The sequence below is a fragment of the Sylvia atricapilla genome, chromosome 3 (genome assembly GCF_009819655.1).
Source record: "Sylvia atricapilla isolate bSylAtr1 chromosome 3, bSylAtr1.pri, whole genome shotgun sequence".
NCBI classification, from domain to species: Eukaryota; Metazoa; Chordata; class Aves; order Passeriformes; family Sylviidae; genus Sylvia; species Sylvia atricapilla.
Genome location: NC_089142.1, coordinates 35,400,499 through 35,415,250, shown reverse-complemented (window position 1 = coordinate 35,415,250; position 14,752 = coordinate 35,400,499). Strand labels below are relative to the sequence as shown.

Below are 14,752 nucleotides of genomic sequence, written 5' to 3'. Positions count from 1 at the left end.
AGGCAGCATTATCCTTCTCTCTTGGGCCACCTTTGTGGGGCTACCCTTGGTGTGCAGGAACACATTCATTGACATAACTGGTTTGATCAGTAGTCTGTATAGTCCAGTGGTTTACCTCTATCTGATAATAAATAAATTAATTATAATTACTGTTTCAGGAGCCTAACAAACCTGGTTACTTAAACTCAGCATTATACATCACAGGAATAGACTTCCTGACCGTGTAATCTCATTTAGTCATCATATGAGGTGTAGTTACTTTTATTAATTAAAAGTAGAGAATAAGAATATTGAAATGCAATCTCTAAAGCCCTTGAAGTTAAACCTACATGTTAATGACATTTTGTTTGCTGTCCCATAATGCTGTGAGAATTGTAATATTATCTATTCTAAATTTGCTCAAAGGAATTGGATTTCAAATAAACCTATTCATAAAAGAAGCATGAAACAGAGCAGAACAGGAGTCATCATCCTATCAGTACTGGAAGTTGCCTAATAATGATTAAGCAATGATTAAACATTTTGACCTTGAAAATCACAAGTAAGAAAAAGAAAAAAGTATATCTATTCTCTATAATCTTTCTGATTTTCTTCAGCGGCACACTTTTTACTTAGCCTGCATGAAGTAATGTTTATTTCACATATTTCTGAAGTGCCATAGCCTGTAATGCTAATTCCATTAAAAACAAAACAAAAAAATGTGCATTCGTGAACCTGCTTTACACTATGGTTTTGGAATAGGAGAGGTTTTCAGTCAATTATTTATGTGCAGTAAGTACTGAAAGACTTATTATCTCAGAATAATCAATGTTTGGCTGAAGCTTGAGAACACTAATAGCTAATCTTAAATGTCTTGCTCCAGTGTCATTTGAAATAATGGCAGAACTCCTGTCAATTTTAAACAGAGGAGGCTGAGGCCAAGAAGTATTGCTTTAAGAGACAATTGTAGATAATCAGTGGAAAGCACCTGTAAAAGAACAGAAAATTTGACTTTCACTCTCTGCATTATACAGTATGAAGTATTTTAGCAGAAGGGAGCTCCTAATGGTGTGTGTCTGTATTTTCTGTCACCTTGGGGAGGCTTTTTTACATATATAAATGTATATATTTATGTGTACTCACACATATATATGCACTGAGCTGGTGTTACTGTCTCTGGGAATAATAGATGGCAGCTGAAAAAATCAGGATCACACTGAGAGGGAGTAGGGAAACTCAGTGAAATACTGAAATACCTGCATGTCTTTTTTATTTAACACTCAAGCTACTTCTTTTGTTCCTTGAATCCCCAGTAAATTTTTTCTCTCCAGTACGTGCTTTCACTCATTCTGGTTGTTCTCTCTTCTCAGTCACCCTGATAATTTGCTTAGGTCAGTGCGGAGCAATGTGGAATATGTGGGATCCTCTCTCCTCCTGGGAACATCTGGAAGGTCGCATAAGAAATGAAGGAAGTGACACCCAAAATGCAAAAGATAGTACCAGTGCTTCAGGATGCCTTCTGGTGCAGGGTCTGGTGCAGGCTCTCACTTGTGGCTGCTGTGTCAGCCTGTAGGGCAGGGCTGGACAAAGGTATCAAGGAGGTATTTAAAGATTGCAAGGGGGATGGAAAGAGGAGTTTCTGGCATTTGGTGAGCATTCCATTCTCTCAGGACTCATTCTCCATTCTCATGGAGGACTGCTCTTCTCTGATTTTGCGCAAATGATAAAGGGTGGATTTGAGCTGCATTTAGAGGAACTTCTGAAATGTAATTTAATTATTACTGGAAAAAAAAGTCCTCCAAAGCTCAATCTGCTCATCCATCCAAGCCAAAAATGCTATCAAAACTTCATTTAAAAGGTTTTTCCTTCTCATTTACTTGTCTGCATGCATTAGGAAGACCAATAAAGAAGCCAGGGATGAACACGGTAGTAATTAAAAAACAAAAGTTAGGTGTGCTCTCTACAGTCTTTTCTGCTAGGGTATAGTATATAAACCTTGTATTACCCATATTGAAATAGGCAAATTCTGTTTAATAATGTTAATACGTAACCACACTTGGCAGATATGTTTCCGTGGACTTACTTTTGAATAGAAGCATTTGTTGTCTGAAGCAAGAGAGCCCTTCCCCAGTCTTTTGCAGAGAGTGCTGGGTGTCAGTGCTGAGTGGCAAAGTAGAAAAGCTTTCCTCTCACAAGGAACAGGCAGCATCAGGAAGCAGCCTGCAGATAAGCAGATATTGCTAAGTAGGGAAGTAGGACAGATACCCTGAGACAGCATCTGGCAGAGCAAGGGAAGAGCCGTGAATTCTCCTTTCCAGAGAAAGCCGGAGAAGGAGCTGTAGGGACCCTGCTCCTAGAAAACAGCCAGAAGTTCTGAAACTATAATATTTAGGTTCCGAGCTCACACTCATTTCAGTTCTAACAAGTGCTATATTTAGTGTTGCATATGTTCCTTAATAGACTCCCAGTCCAATTTAGGAACTGGCCTTAAAGAAACTTGAAAATTTTAGCAATTTGTTGCATTTTTCCAGAGTAGAATAGCAAAATACTGATTTTGGCAAAGCGTATTCGATGGTCTGGTTTAGGGTACATATTTACCTTTATTTTCATCCATGTGCTTGTACAGACCATAAAATCATTATATCATTGTGACAAAAATGTGATGTGAGAGCATCGCTAAGTGATTTAATAAACTAGAGGATGCTGTCACCCCCTCCAAAACAGTGAGCCACGTTCTCTCATTTCTCATTCAGTCACACATTAAGAGAGATTTGACCAAGTATTTTTAGTTGGAGATTTGGAGCGGCTAAAGTAAGAAATCCTCTTAATAAATATAGGAGCTTTTTTTAAACTATCTTTTATACCAGTGTAATTCCACTGACTTCACAAGATTTTTTCCTAATACATTCTTATAGGGAATGTGTAGCAGGTTGTGGGCACTTTTGTTTTTCTTTTTTTGCTGTGGGGATAACATTGTCACTGTGCTTGAATCCTAATGAAATAAACGTTTTGCATAGCTTTTGCTTTTTACTAGTAGACGATTTGCTTGCTACAATAGATAGGTAAGTAAGTATCAAATATATAATACAAAGTTTACTTATTTTCATTCTTAGGAAGACAGTTTTCTAGCTTTTGTGAAGCATCACAAGCCATCCTGGATTTCCCAAAGGATTGCAAGCTGAGGTGAGTATGAAATGGGCAGGGCAGAGGCACTCTATAAGCGTCAGTAATTTTCATCAATTTGCTTTGAATGACAAGAAATACTAAGCTTCTGTCTTCCAAGGCACTTCTCAATAAACTATGTTTACCAATAGATCTCAAATTTGAACTGTATCTTTTTGTTATTAAATGAAACAGAAATGCTAGGGAGAGAGACTTTTTTTTTTTTTTTAATTTATCTTTTATTAGACCAGCGCACTTTTTTGAAAAAAGCCAGACAAGCTTGCAGGTGCAGAAATCCGTCTTCAGTTGTGAAGCAGGAGCCAATTTCAAGCCAAGTGTAGGCTGAGGACAATTGTTTTGAGTTTAACTTCGTTACAGTGATGAGTTGAACAAATGGAAGAGAAAAAGGTGTCTGACACCTTGAAGCAGATGAGGTTGTTAGTTGAAGGCAGAGGTGATAAAGGTTGCGACAAATGTGTCTGAAATAGCGAATGGAGTCTGGGGGTGTTGCTGTTATTGAAAAGAGTCAGGGCAAGGGAGAAGAAAACTGAAGAGCAGGAATCTACAGAGGAGCTATTCACCAAATCCAACTATACAATAAACATTTTGTAAGAGACTGTTCTGCGAATAAAAGCCTCATTTTCATAGGAACACGAGAAGCTGCAGGAGGTCTCTTTCAATGTCCCATCTCCATCAGTGTATGACACAAAACGTGCTTAAAAGGTAATTTTTAGCTTTTGGATGTCTTAAGAATTTTTTGAAGTTATAAAACATTTGTAAATCTCTGGGTAGGACAGTAAGCAGCCCAAGGTAGCTACCCTGTGCTCTCAATGATGAAAAATAGGCATAAGGTAAAAGCGGCATAATCTTGTACTGAAACAGATGTTTAGGGCTATTTCTCTCCGTTGTCTGTAAGGGCAATCCCGAGTCAGTAACTAGGGTTTAGGCGCTTAACTTCTGCAGGGAACTTTTGACATCTGAAGTGGACCTCCCTCAATTCTCCAGGACTTGGAAACACAGCAGGGTCTTGAGCACCGCTCCAAGGCTGTCTGCATTGCCAGGGTCTGTTCCCAAAAGGTGTTTGAAGGTTGGCCTCCCCTTTGAGAAGAGGGACGGAAACATCCAGTGGATGCGAGCCCTGCTGTACCGCTTGGCCTCGGTGCCAGAAGGCAGGGTAGGACCCGTCTTATTTAGCCAGCATTCACACAGACTCTGCCACTTTAAATCGAGGACTTGCAAGTCTCTAAGCTGCACTCTGCTGTAGTTTTAAGAAGTGCCTCCATTGCATTAGCTTTACTCTAAAAACAAGATAAGATCCTGCCAGAAATCCTACCTTTTTATAAAGGTGATCTTTCTACATTTCTATGTTTATCCATGCATTCACTTTCTGGGCATTAAATTCAAATGGAGAATTTACAAACTAACATTTCTTCTAAATATTTGTATCTATCACTGTTGCTCTGTTTGGTTTTTGTTTGTTTGATTGTTTGTTTTTTGTTTTTTGTTTTTTGTTTTTTTTATTCTCTGCTAAAGTGATGCAATTTCTATAGTAGTGTTTTATGGGGTTTTTTTTAATATATTTTTGCCAGTTAAAAAGAAGTGTTAGAAAACATTAGTAATTTGTTCTTTTGTGAAAATGAGCTTCTGTTCACTGAAAACTGCAGCAAAAAATGTATGTTCAGTGTTTGAGTTCCCCAGGAAACTCATGCAGCACTGACTTCGTGCTCTCAACCTGACCTTTTTTTCATTATATAAGAAAAAAAAATAATCCTTATGAAAGTCAGGTTGAAGATAAGATCAGCATGGTGGGCTGGTAATTACATAAAGTGATGTTCAGTCATTAGAGAAAATGTACAGTTGATCCAATGGCTTAGATGTGGGCGAGGAACATGATCTAGCTTTTACTGGTATAAAAGAAAGATGCAACTTTTTCATACATCAGTTTTGGGAACTTACCTCCAAGCGTTAAGGACAGCTCATCTTCAAACACATCATCCTGCAGTTTCTCTGATTTATTGTTGTCGAACAAGGCAGGTAATATATATTTTTTTTTCATTACTGTTACAGGGGAACAGTTGCATATGTTTTGACATTTGCTTTCTCTTCTTTCCAAAAGTTTCCTTCTCTTTCCATTCTGTCAAAGTTTTTGCTTTGAACATTAACTTAAACGTTTCTTTGGGACTAAACATCCATGCTTAGAGTTAAGCTTACTTTGTAAGTAAGAGAAAATGAGGCTCTAGAATTAGATTGCAGCTAAACATTGATAATTTTTTATTTCAGATTGGGTCCCAAACTTCTTCATTAGTAACTTCGTGTTTTTCTCCTGCTCAATGGTGCCAATTGCTGTCAAATATCAAACATTTCACGGCCCATGGCATTAGCATATCTTTTAGAGTTTTTAACAGAAAAAGACAAGATATTGTAAAAAATGAGGTGAAAATTTACCGGCTGGGAAAGATTTTAAATTATCATCTTTCCAAAGAACTCCTGAAATTCAGGCATTATTTATTGTTCCAGTAGCTTAAGAAAGATAATATTTAATATAACAAAGTAGAAACTTCCTTGGATTTGATTGTGAGAAGAAATGAATGATGAGAACATTAACTGGATTAACAGCATGGGCACAGTCAGAAAATTCAAGTAAGACCATCAGACAAAACAGCTGTTGCTCTGAAAAGTGGAGAAGATCACATCTGTGGTTTATTGACAGGTCTCTTTGGTGGTCTTGGTATAAGCCTGACAATCTGACTCAATAGAGGAAGTGCAAAGCTGCAATTTCAATTCCCCTTTTGGTTAATATAATGTAAAAAACTTCCCTCTGGGATTCCCTTGAGCCATGACAATGTACCAAATTATAGCATTATGTCTTGGAAAAATTAGGGTGAAGGACGCCACAGTGCCTTCAGCAAAAAAACATGAAACACAGGATAATCCGTCTAGGGTTGTGGTGTTATTCCTGTGGCTGGCTTCTTTTATTGGAGCCACTGAAGCATTTATGCTATCAAAAGGCTCAGAATTATGTAGACACAGATCATTCGGAAAAGTCTGTGTTATGCTGGTGCATGAGACCTTCCAGCTGACTTCTTGCACCCTGAGGAATATTCCCTTGGATGGAGCAGGGCTTAATGTTAAACTGTGGAATTGTGTTCCAGTGCAGGTAAATCTGGCAGCAGTCACACCCCCTCTAATGGATTGGAAAGAGGATATACAAGAAAACAACCTTTAAAAAAGTGCTTTGTTTTCTGAAGGGAGGGATGCAGCCAATCCCCTCTGTGTGGCTCCATAGATGCGTTGAACTCAGTTCGGTTTCCAAATTGTTTGGCAGGACCACAAGAGGTTATTGATCTAAACAGTGTGAAGGACCACCTTTCTCCTGCAGACTCAGCTTAGTCTTGTTGAAGGAACAGGTCACAGAGGGCTGGCAGCTGCTTCTCAGGAACCTGACAACCATGTTCAATGCCTCCAAAGCTTTCAGGGAAAGTCCAAGCAGAGATGGAAAACCACAGGTTGCATAGAGCCCATATGCAGACCTATATGCATACACTGAACTGGCTTTTGGATACCTCTTCTAAATGCTTATTTCCAGTGCTTCCAAATTTGTTGCCAATGTTTTTTCTTCCAGATCACTATCAGCTGCTTTTAATTCCTTTATCCTGTTTTCTGCCAGCATGAACTGGCTCATTGGGCATGTTGGAGGGAGGAGATGAAGTTACTAGTACCCAGCACCCAGCCTTGCCCCTGATAACTACCACATTATCAGCCTCTCTGCTTAGCTGAGATCATTCTATTTCCTCTATTTTATTTTCTGTCTTAATTAGGAAGATGCTTGTTTCCACTACCATCATTCATTGCACTGGAAAGCACTGCATTTTCTGTTTTACTCATAGACTCTGTTTCTTTCCATCTGAGTAACCAACGTCATGGGTCATATTCTTTTCATGCTGCCATTGGTCTCAGCCTCCAAAAATGTGTGTATTTGTATTTCTAGACAGATCATGGATTGCTATGGGAAGTATGCAGCTGTCACATTGACCATTTTGTCTGTATTTCTACATCTTCTTCATACTTTCCCAGATGGAGAGTTTCTCATGCAGGGTAAGCTGCTTTCAGCATTCAGACATAGAACAATTATAAAGAGTATTAATTAAATTTTCACATTTTATAAATGTGGTCAGAAATTCTACCATTCAGTTGCATTTATTGACAATGAGGGCATAAAAATCAAGATAATTTCACTATGAACATGCCTCCTATTTCTTCCCTAAATTTAATTTCTCCAGGTCAGCGATGTCCCAGATGACCATGTCCTCAAGTTGATGTGGGTAACCTTAATCCTTGAAACACTATTGAATAGAAATGTTTGGTTTCTTGTACTCCTGCAATCTAAATTGCAACGGAACATTAGGAACAGTAGAACCACAGCTTCTCCTCATATGCAGAATATTTTTCCTGTGTAGATCCCAGAATACAGGATGCTAGTGGTGTAGCATTCTATGAAAGACACATATTCGATTTTAAGGGTATTTGGGAGGTTGCAGGGGTTTTTATTTTTCCTCAAATAAAATATAAAAAAACCTGTGATGTACAAAAATCTTGATACCACTGAATATTTAAAAAGCTCTCTATAACAGAATCTTACCTGAAAACAGGCACTGTTTAAGAAGCACTACAAATCCTGCTTGTGCTTTTAACTATTTAGAGCTAGTAGGAAGTTTTCTAGGGATAGCTAGAGCTGCAGACAGAGACATACCTTCCCCAGTATCAACAAAATTGAAAAGAAAACCAGAAAAGATCCAGTAGTGCTTGTGACTTACCTAGGAAGGCACAGCCTAGTTTTAAGCTGGTGTGTGTTGCAAAAAACTAAAGTTAGTTGAAAAAAACTAAAGAGGAGAGCTCTGGTGGGGGTGCTTTTCTGTTCTGCAGACACCAAGCAGCAGGATGTGGCTTGTGCTTCCACTTATGGCCTGCACTTTCTCTTTCTTTTTGAAAATGAAAATACAGCTGGAAATCAAGTAAAATTCTCTTCCTTATATTTTTATGGCAGGTTGTCCAGAGTGCAAGCTAGGAGAGAACAGATTCTTTTCCAAGCCAGGAGCACCCATTTACCAGTGCACTGGGTGCTGTTTCTCCCGTGCTTATCCCACTCCAATGAGATCCAAGAAGACCATGCTTGTTCCAAAGAACATTACGTCAGAAGCAACATGCTGCGTAGCAAAGGCTTTTACCAAGGTGAGGGTGACAACGAGGTCTGCTTAAGCTCCTTTTAGAATGCAATATTAAGCTGAAGGAGTGAATAGTAAAGAATATGGTTTTTCTGGAGGACCTGGAGGGAAGAATCCTTGGCATTTATGTCCTTTGTACCTTGGTTCTTTCCTTTTTTTAAAGAAGAAATTAAAGCATCAACCAATGGCAAGTCTGATATTCTGGTGGGATGAGGAAATTCAGTGCCACTGAATTCTATGAAACTGCTTTGTCTCATGACACCTGCAGATCTGGTAATGGACTTGTCCCAGTATTTTCAGCTCTCCTGGATGTGCATCCTCCCCTTAATGCTATGCAGTGTGTATTTGATTTTAATAAGTTGATTGCCTTGTGTCTTTCCAGCATAGACAGGAGTTCTCTGGGAAGGTGTCTGGTCAATACTATCAATTACATGTATGGGAATGAGGGACCAAAACCATCTGTGCTCATTAGATTAATTGAGATGGTGTTTTACTTTTTAATAGTATAACCAAGAGGGAACTGTAAATGTGTGCAAGTACTGTGAGCATTTAACAGTCATCTAGAAGGTTCTTTTAAAGATTCTTCTAAATCTGATTATTTTGGGAGTGATTCTGCTCCAAGTGAAAAAACCTTACATTATATGTAATAAATGGTAAGCTAGTTGAAACAAGCTAAGTTGTCCATCCTATGGTGACCTGAATCAGGCTCATTAAATGTGTCAGCTAGACGTTCAGCTGAGTTACTCACCCACAGATTTGGTGCATTTGAAATGCCTTAGGGTACTGAAGTCGTATGAGTATGGCTGGTAAACCCATGAAAGTGTTTTTAGAATGACAGCTGGAGGCTTGGTGAGATCCCCTCTGACCCCTCAAATGGCAACTGGCAGCTCAGTGGGTGCAGCTGAAGAGAGCAGCCATCTCCACTGGCTGTGATGAGACCCAGATACCTGACTTTAAACTATGCTGAACCAATCCTGGCTCTTCACCTGGAAACATAGATGTTATTCTACATTGACAATGCTATACTTGCCCTGAGGCAGCAGCTAGAATTTGGTTGAGATTAAATATAAATGTGACTCTTGTGTTTGTTGCCTTTGTTTTCGTAATTCCCATGCGATATATTTTAAGGATGCTTTCTGATTTTCCATAGATTGGTTACTTGACACTTTTAGAAAATTAGGCATTCTAAGGAGTGTCCAAATTAAAGAGCAAATTATGTGACTATGCATGTCACTACAGAAAACCTTCCCATTACAGCTCCAAAAACAGTGATGAAGCTTCATAGGTTAGTGTTGAGGTCATTCTAGTACATGTGCCCCAAAGGGCCTGTGTACTTTGTAGTTAAGAAAAAGTTCTCAGACATATTTTACTTGACAATGCTGTTTTTACTGCACAGCCTAATTATTTGTTGTATGTGTGTATTTTCTTTTTTTAAGATTACCCTTAAGGACAATGTGAAGATAGAGAACCATACAGATTGTCACTGCAGTACCTGCTACTATCATAAATCCTAAAGCCTGTCCCTTTGTTAATGGTCAAGGACAACGGTGAATGGAACATTTGTTTTTCAGCTTTTATAGCACCAGTGTAAAACCTTATGTTTTCTGGTAAAGACTCTGGGTAGACTTCTGGATAAGATAGATGGTTATTTTATTTCCTCCTTGCTTCTTCATGCATTTAAGTAAGTGTAATTATTTCCATTAAGGATAAAATACAGCACTTGCATGACCAAATGCTTGATCTGTTTTTAAAATAAACTGTCAGTTAAATCATCAGTGTTTCTAGAGGAAAAATAGTGATTTATTAGCTTAGCAGACAAAACCATGTTCTGACACTATTAAAATTTCTAGATTTTTTAATGGGAGAGAGAGGGAAAAAGGAAGAGATGGATGGAAAACTGAACAGAAGAAGAATTATTTCCCCCTTATTCACTTAATGACTAGATTTTTGAAGATGCAGTGTATTATTTCTCCTGCTTTTATTCTGTTTTTATTTTACCTAATGGGCAGAAATTATAGCAGTATATCATCTATGCAGAGTACTCTGTCTTTCTGTGCCATCTTTTATATCTCTCTGAATTTAGTCTCCTCCCATGAAGACAGGCAAATGAAGAAAAAATCAAACATTATAAAGGATCTTCATACATTTTCGTGTAGCAATGGTGGAATAGAGTATTCATACAACAGTATTAGCTGTTTAAGATGCTTACCTTTTTCTTGTCTTCATCAAGGCACAGGGCTTTAGTAATTCCCAAATGCCGTGTGCTAGACCCGGGTATACAAATAGAAAAGGTAGGGAATGTGTTAGGTGAGAAGAGGACCACAAAATATACTCAAAATATACCACAAAATGTACTCATAACACCTGCCATTAGTATCAAAAACTTGTTTAGTTGTAGTGGGTTGCATCGCGGGCTCTGGAGGAACTGCTCACAAGTCTGCCTCGGGAGCTGAAGCGAATGAATTTCCTTGCTCTTCATCCTACTTTCTGGGGTGAGAACGTCGCCCTTGCCTCGGTCACTGGCTGCAAGAATTTAAATATGCTGACTGAAAAAGCCTCAGATATATTTGTGGGGGGGGGTTTCCCTGCAGTCGAAGCTGTGAGGATAGCAGCAAGAGATTCCAAGGGGGATAGGGAAGACTTCCCGGAGTGAGGCTGCTCTGTCGCTGGCCGTGGCGATGCCAAATGAGTGAAGTAGTTTAGACGGACCCCCGGGGCTAAGCTGTGACGGGAAACTTGAAGAGCTGAAGATCGGCTTCTAATGATCGTTTAAATCCACCAGTCACCCACCCTTCCGTCTATTGGAGTGCAAATTCAGGGCTGTTTGCTAAGAAAACAATCATGGGGCTTTGTGGAGAAGAAAAGACTTTTTGTATGTAGAGAAGATGAGGTTCTTAGAGAAGCATTCTTCAGTGTATGCTCAATAAACTTTACTAACCTGATCTCCACACCTTAACCCCTTAATCCCCTCTTATATCCTAGTTTCACCCTGCCATTGCTAGGAGATGTTTTGCCTGACTTGGTCTTGAAAAAAACCGATTTTGTGGAGGAGACTGACCTCGTTGCTTCACTATTCTTACTGTTCTGTAAAATTTCAGTATTCTGGGAAGCTTTTCCCTTAGTGTTTTATCTAAGTCTCCTTTGCTTCCATGTTACTTTTGGTCAGAGGAGACAAAGTTCCATAGGATGGTCTTCAGGATTAGTTTAGTGACACCAGCAGCACAGCACAGGCTTTCAGGAAGAGAAGTCTAATTTCTCATTCCGGATCATCACTCAAACATTAAGGGAATACATGTCAAGCAGCTGCTGTAGCTGACTCAAAATTCCAAGCTGCTGTACAATTTTATTAGACGTGATTGATGTGGCTACTTTTGCAGGAAAGCCAGATCTTACCTGGGATTCCTGGGCAACGAAAGAGGAGTGATTTGAAGCTGCAGCATGATTTACCTTCGGGAATGGTATCACATTTTCTCATAACTTCGACAGGACTGAAAAGGAGAGCAGGGAAACACGTTCCCTGAAGTTCGCTTGCAGGAGTGATGTGCCCTTTTGTGTTGCCAACCTCCTTGGATGACGTCTTATTTAAATCATCTCCTCTGGCAGCACCAAGCCCTTGCTTTTCTACTTATGCTTGTGCTGCCCACAATAGCAGCACAATAAACTTTTCTTTGGAGTTTCTGAATCAACTTCCATATTTCGCTTTGTAAAACCATAGAAATACTAATTAGAGTGAAACCCGCGCTTAAAAACCACCACCACCAACAAAAAAGACAACAAAAACCCCAACCAATAACAACAACAACAACAACAACAACAAAGAGATACTGTAGTCCTGTAGTCCTATGTCCTGCTTTTCCCATCTTGCTTGTACTTGTACCAAGCCCTTTAGTTGTGAACTCCTCAACTCATGGATCCCTCTCCCCCATCAGGCGACCTCAGGCACCAAGAACTTGAAAAGTGTGTATTGCGGAATACACTTCGTGGAATGAGGGAGCATCGGCTTCTTTAAGTTATCTGGCTCTAACCTTTCAGTTCAGAATTAGCAATACATAACAAGGAAAGAGACGGAATAAGCACGCAGATACACAAACTTATCAGCAGGTGGTCAAAGAAACAAGAACACAGACCAGGACCCCTCCTGGCGCTGGTTGATGGGCTATTAGGGATGGTAGCAGGGGGTGTTATGGGCTTCCTAAGGGGTAGGGAGGAGCATCCTGGGCTCCTTAAGCAGTGGGAAGGGGGAATAAGCCTGCTCTCCGTGCCTTGGATGCTTGGGGACTGGGCAAAACTTTGTATGCCATGTGTGGGTGCTGCAAGGTCTGAGCGCTATCAAGTGGAGAAGGAGCCCATAGATCTTGGTGACAGCAACTAGAATAGCAATATGCCAGAGACCAGCATGATAAGGTCAGGGCAGACCTTATCAACTGCTGCAACTGCCTGAACGGAGGTCGTAACCAGGTGAGGGTCTGGCTCTTTACCCAAGTCACAGGTGATAGGACATGAGGTACTGGCCTCAAGTTGCAGCGGGGTAGGTTTAGATTGAGCACTGGGAAACATTTCTTCACAGAGAGTGTTGTTAAGTGCTGGAACAAGCTGCCCAGGGAGTGGTGGAGTCACCAACCCTGGAGGTATTTAAAAGACTTGTCAGTGTGACACTTAGGGACATGATTAAGTAGTGGACTTGGCAGGGCTGGGTTAATGGTTAGACTAGATTATTTTAAAGGTCTTTTCCATCCGAAATAATTCTATCATTCTAAAAGCAAATGCTCATCATCTGTGATGAGCTTATTTTCTTCTAGATCCCAGAGTTGCCCCAACTGGAGGGACAGTGAGTAGGTCAAGTTGTTAGCAACTGGAGGGACCAGGTTGTATATTTATGTGGGAGAGGTTTAAATACTAGCACATGTAAATAACAAGATGCAAATAACAATACACTTATCTTTCCCCCAGTTATTTTAATCCTGTATGCACTGTGTATGTGTAATTGTATGACGAATTTTAAGTTGGACTAACTGATGAGCAGGAGGAAGCCTGAACCTGGAAGGACACAAGGTCTGAGGTCATGCTGAATAAGGGGACACAGGGTCTGGGTGTGAGTGGACGGAGAAGCTGTGCTAATATTCAAGGAATCCATAACTGTGGAGAGGCTTGTGAGGCGAGTGTGTGGTCCACACATCTTCTTGCTAGCAAACTTCAAACTGGACTGTCTGAGGAGTAGGAAGAGACCCACTTACTGGATAAGGGAGCCCAGGCATGGGTTTTAGAGTGCTTTAGAAACTGGGCTGATATTCGAGGATCTGTGAATGCAACTGCACTTGTGAATCTCGAAAGTGAGGACACGTAGAGGATTTCCATAGAGGATTTCAATCCTTATTAGCTGGAGAGGGGGAGGGTGGGGGTTGTGGGTGTTTATGTGAGTGTGGCTGAAGGCAGTGGTCTGTTGGGTAATCCCTGTGCGCAGTTGCCTTGGTGCTCTCTGTTTGCTTCTCTGGGACAGATGCTCAGGTTTGCTGCTGGACAAACCTGCACACAAAGACAGGAGCTGTGTCCAACAGACTGGGATGGAGAGTCCCTGTGTGTCCACAGCTGGGCTGCACCAGTCAGCCCGGAGAGATCCCTGGGTTCTGGAGTCCACAGGATTCAGCAGCCAGCATTTACATCTTTAACATATATTATCCAAATACATTTTTTGGTCATTGTAGCTGTCAGAATGAGGTCAGAATGTGGGTTTTTTTTACATTTGAAAGTAAGAGTGAAAATCCAGGCCGTGGCTGGAAGAGTGGCAATGGTAGATCAGTGGTCCCAATTACAATCAGGAGTAGGAGAAAACAATGCTACATGTTATTAGGAAGTTAATACAGTGGACCATCATAGAGAATAAATGGGATATGAATAGGAATACTGGAAGACTATCTAGATTTATATTTGTAGGGATTAAATACCATATTTGCAGTAAAAAAGATAAACCGAAAAAAAGCACTATACAGTTTCCTTGCATTATAAGATGGCTGAAATAGAGGCTCTATTGGTCACATATATATTTGAGAGGGCATGGACAGGCAGTGTCATAAAATCAGAAGAAAAACTAATCCCTTGTTTACACATAGCAAATGTACATCTTCTATATTTTAGGAACAGAGTATTTGTGCATGGAGACAAAATGAAATCTTTGTCAGTGTGGTTTATAAGTAACAATGAATCAGTCAGACTGATACTGTGGATTAAAAATGCTGAAGATCAAGCAGACCAAAGATAAAAATGATATATTTTTTGCTTTCACAGTGACCTATATAAACTTACATCACCACAGTCCTAATAACAAATTCATTCTGTGAGCAGAGGGACTAGTGAAGCTTGATTTCCTGACTATCTATGTCACGTCTCATTGA

At 40.0% G+C, this 14,752-nt stretch overlaps 1 protein-coding gene across 1 annotated transcript; it reads left to right on the top strand.

The window, feature by feature from the left end:
- The first annotated feature begins 7,136 nt into the window (after window positions 1-7,136).
- Window positions 7,137-10,090, top strand: CGA (glycoprotein hormones, alpha polypeptide). Its single transcript, XM_066314316.1, has 3 exons — window positions 7,137-7,236; window positions 8,186-8,370; window positions 9,800-10,090. Exons 1-3 carry the CDS (start codon window positions 7,137-7,139, stop codon window positions 9,875-9,877), a joined length of 363 nt encoding a protein of 120 aa, XP_066170413.1. The 3' UTR covers window positions 9,878-10,090.
- Window positions 10,091-14,752: the final 4,662 nt, after the last annotated feature.

Bases quoted from the DNA above. Each gene is read 5' to 3' on its own strand.
- CGA (XM_066314316.1), top strand. From the start codon at position 7,137: ATGGATTGCTATGGGAAGTATGCAGCTGTCACATTGACCATTTTGTCT. The intron at 7,237-8,185 runs GTAAGCTGCTTT...TTTTTATGGCAG, and splicing joins TGGAGAGTTTCTCATGCAGG to GTTGTCCAGAGTGCAAGCTA. The intron at 8,371-9,799 runs GTGAGGGTGACA...TCTTTTTTTAAG, and splicing joins TAGCAAAGGCTTTTACCAAG to ATTACCCTTAAGGACAATGT.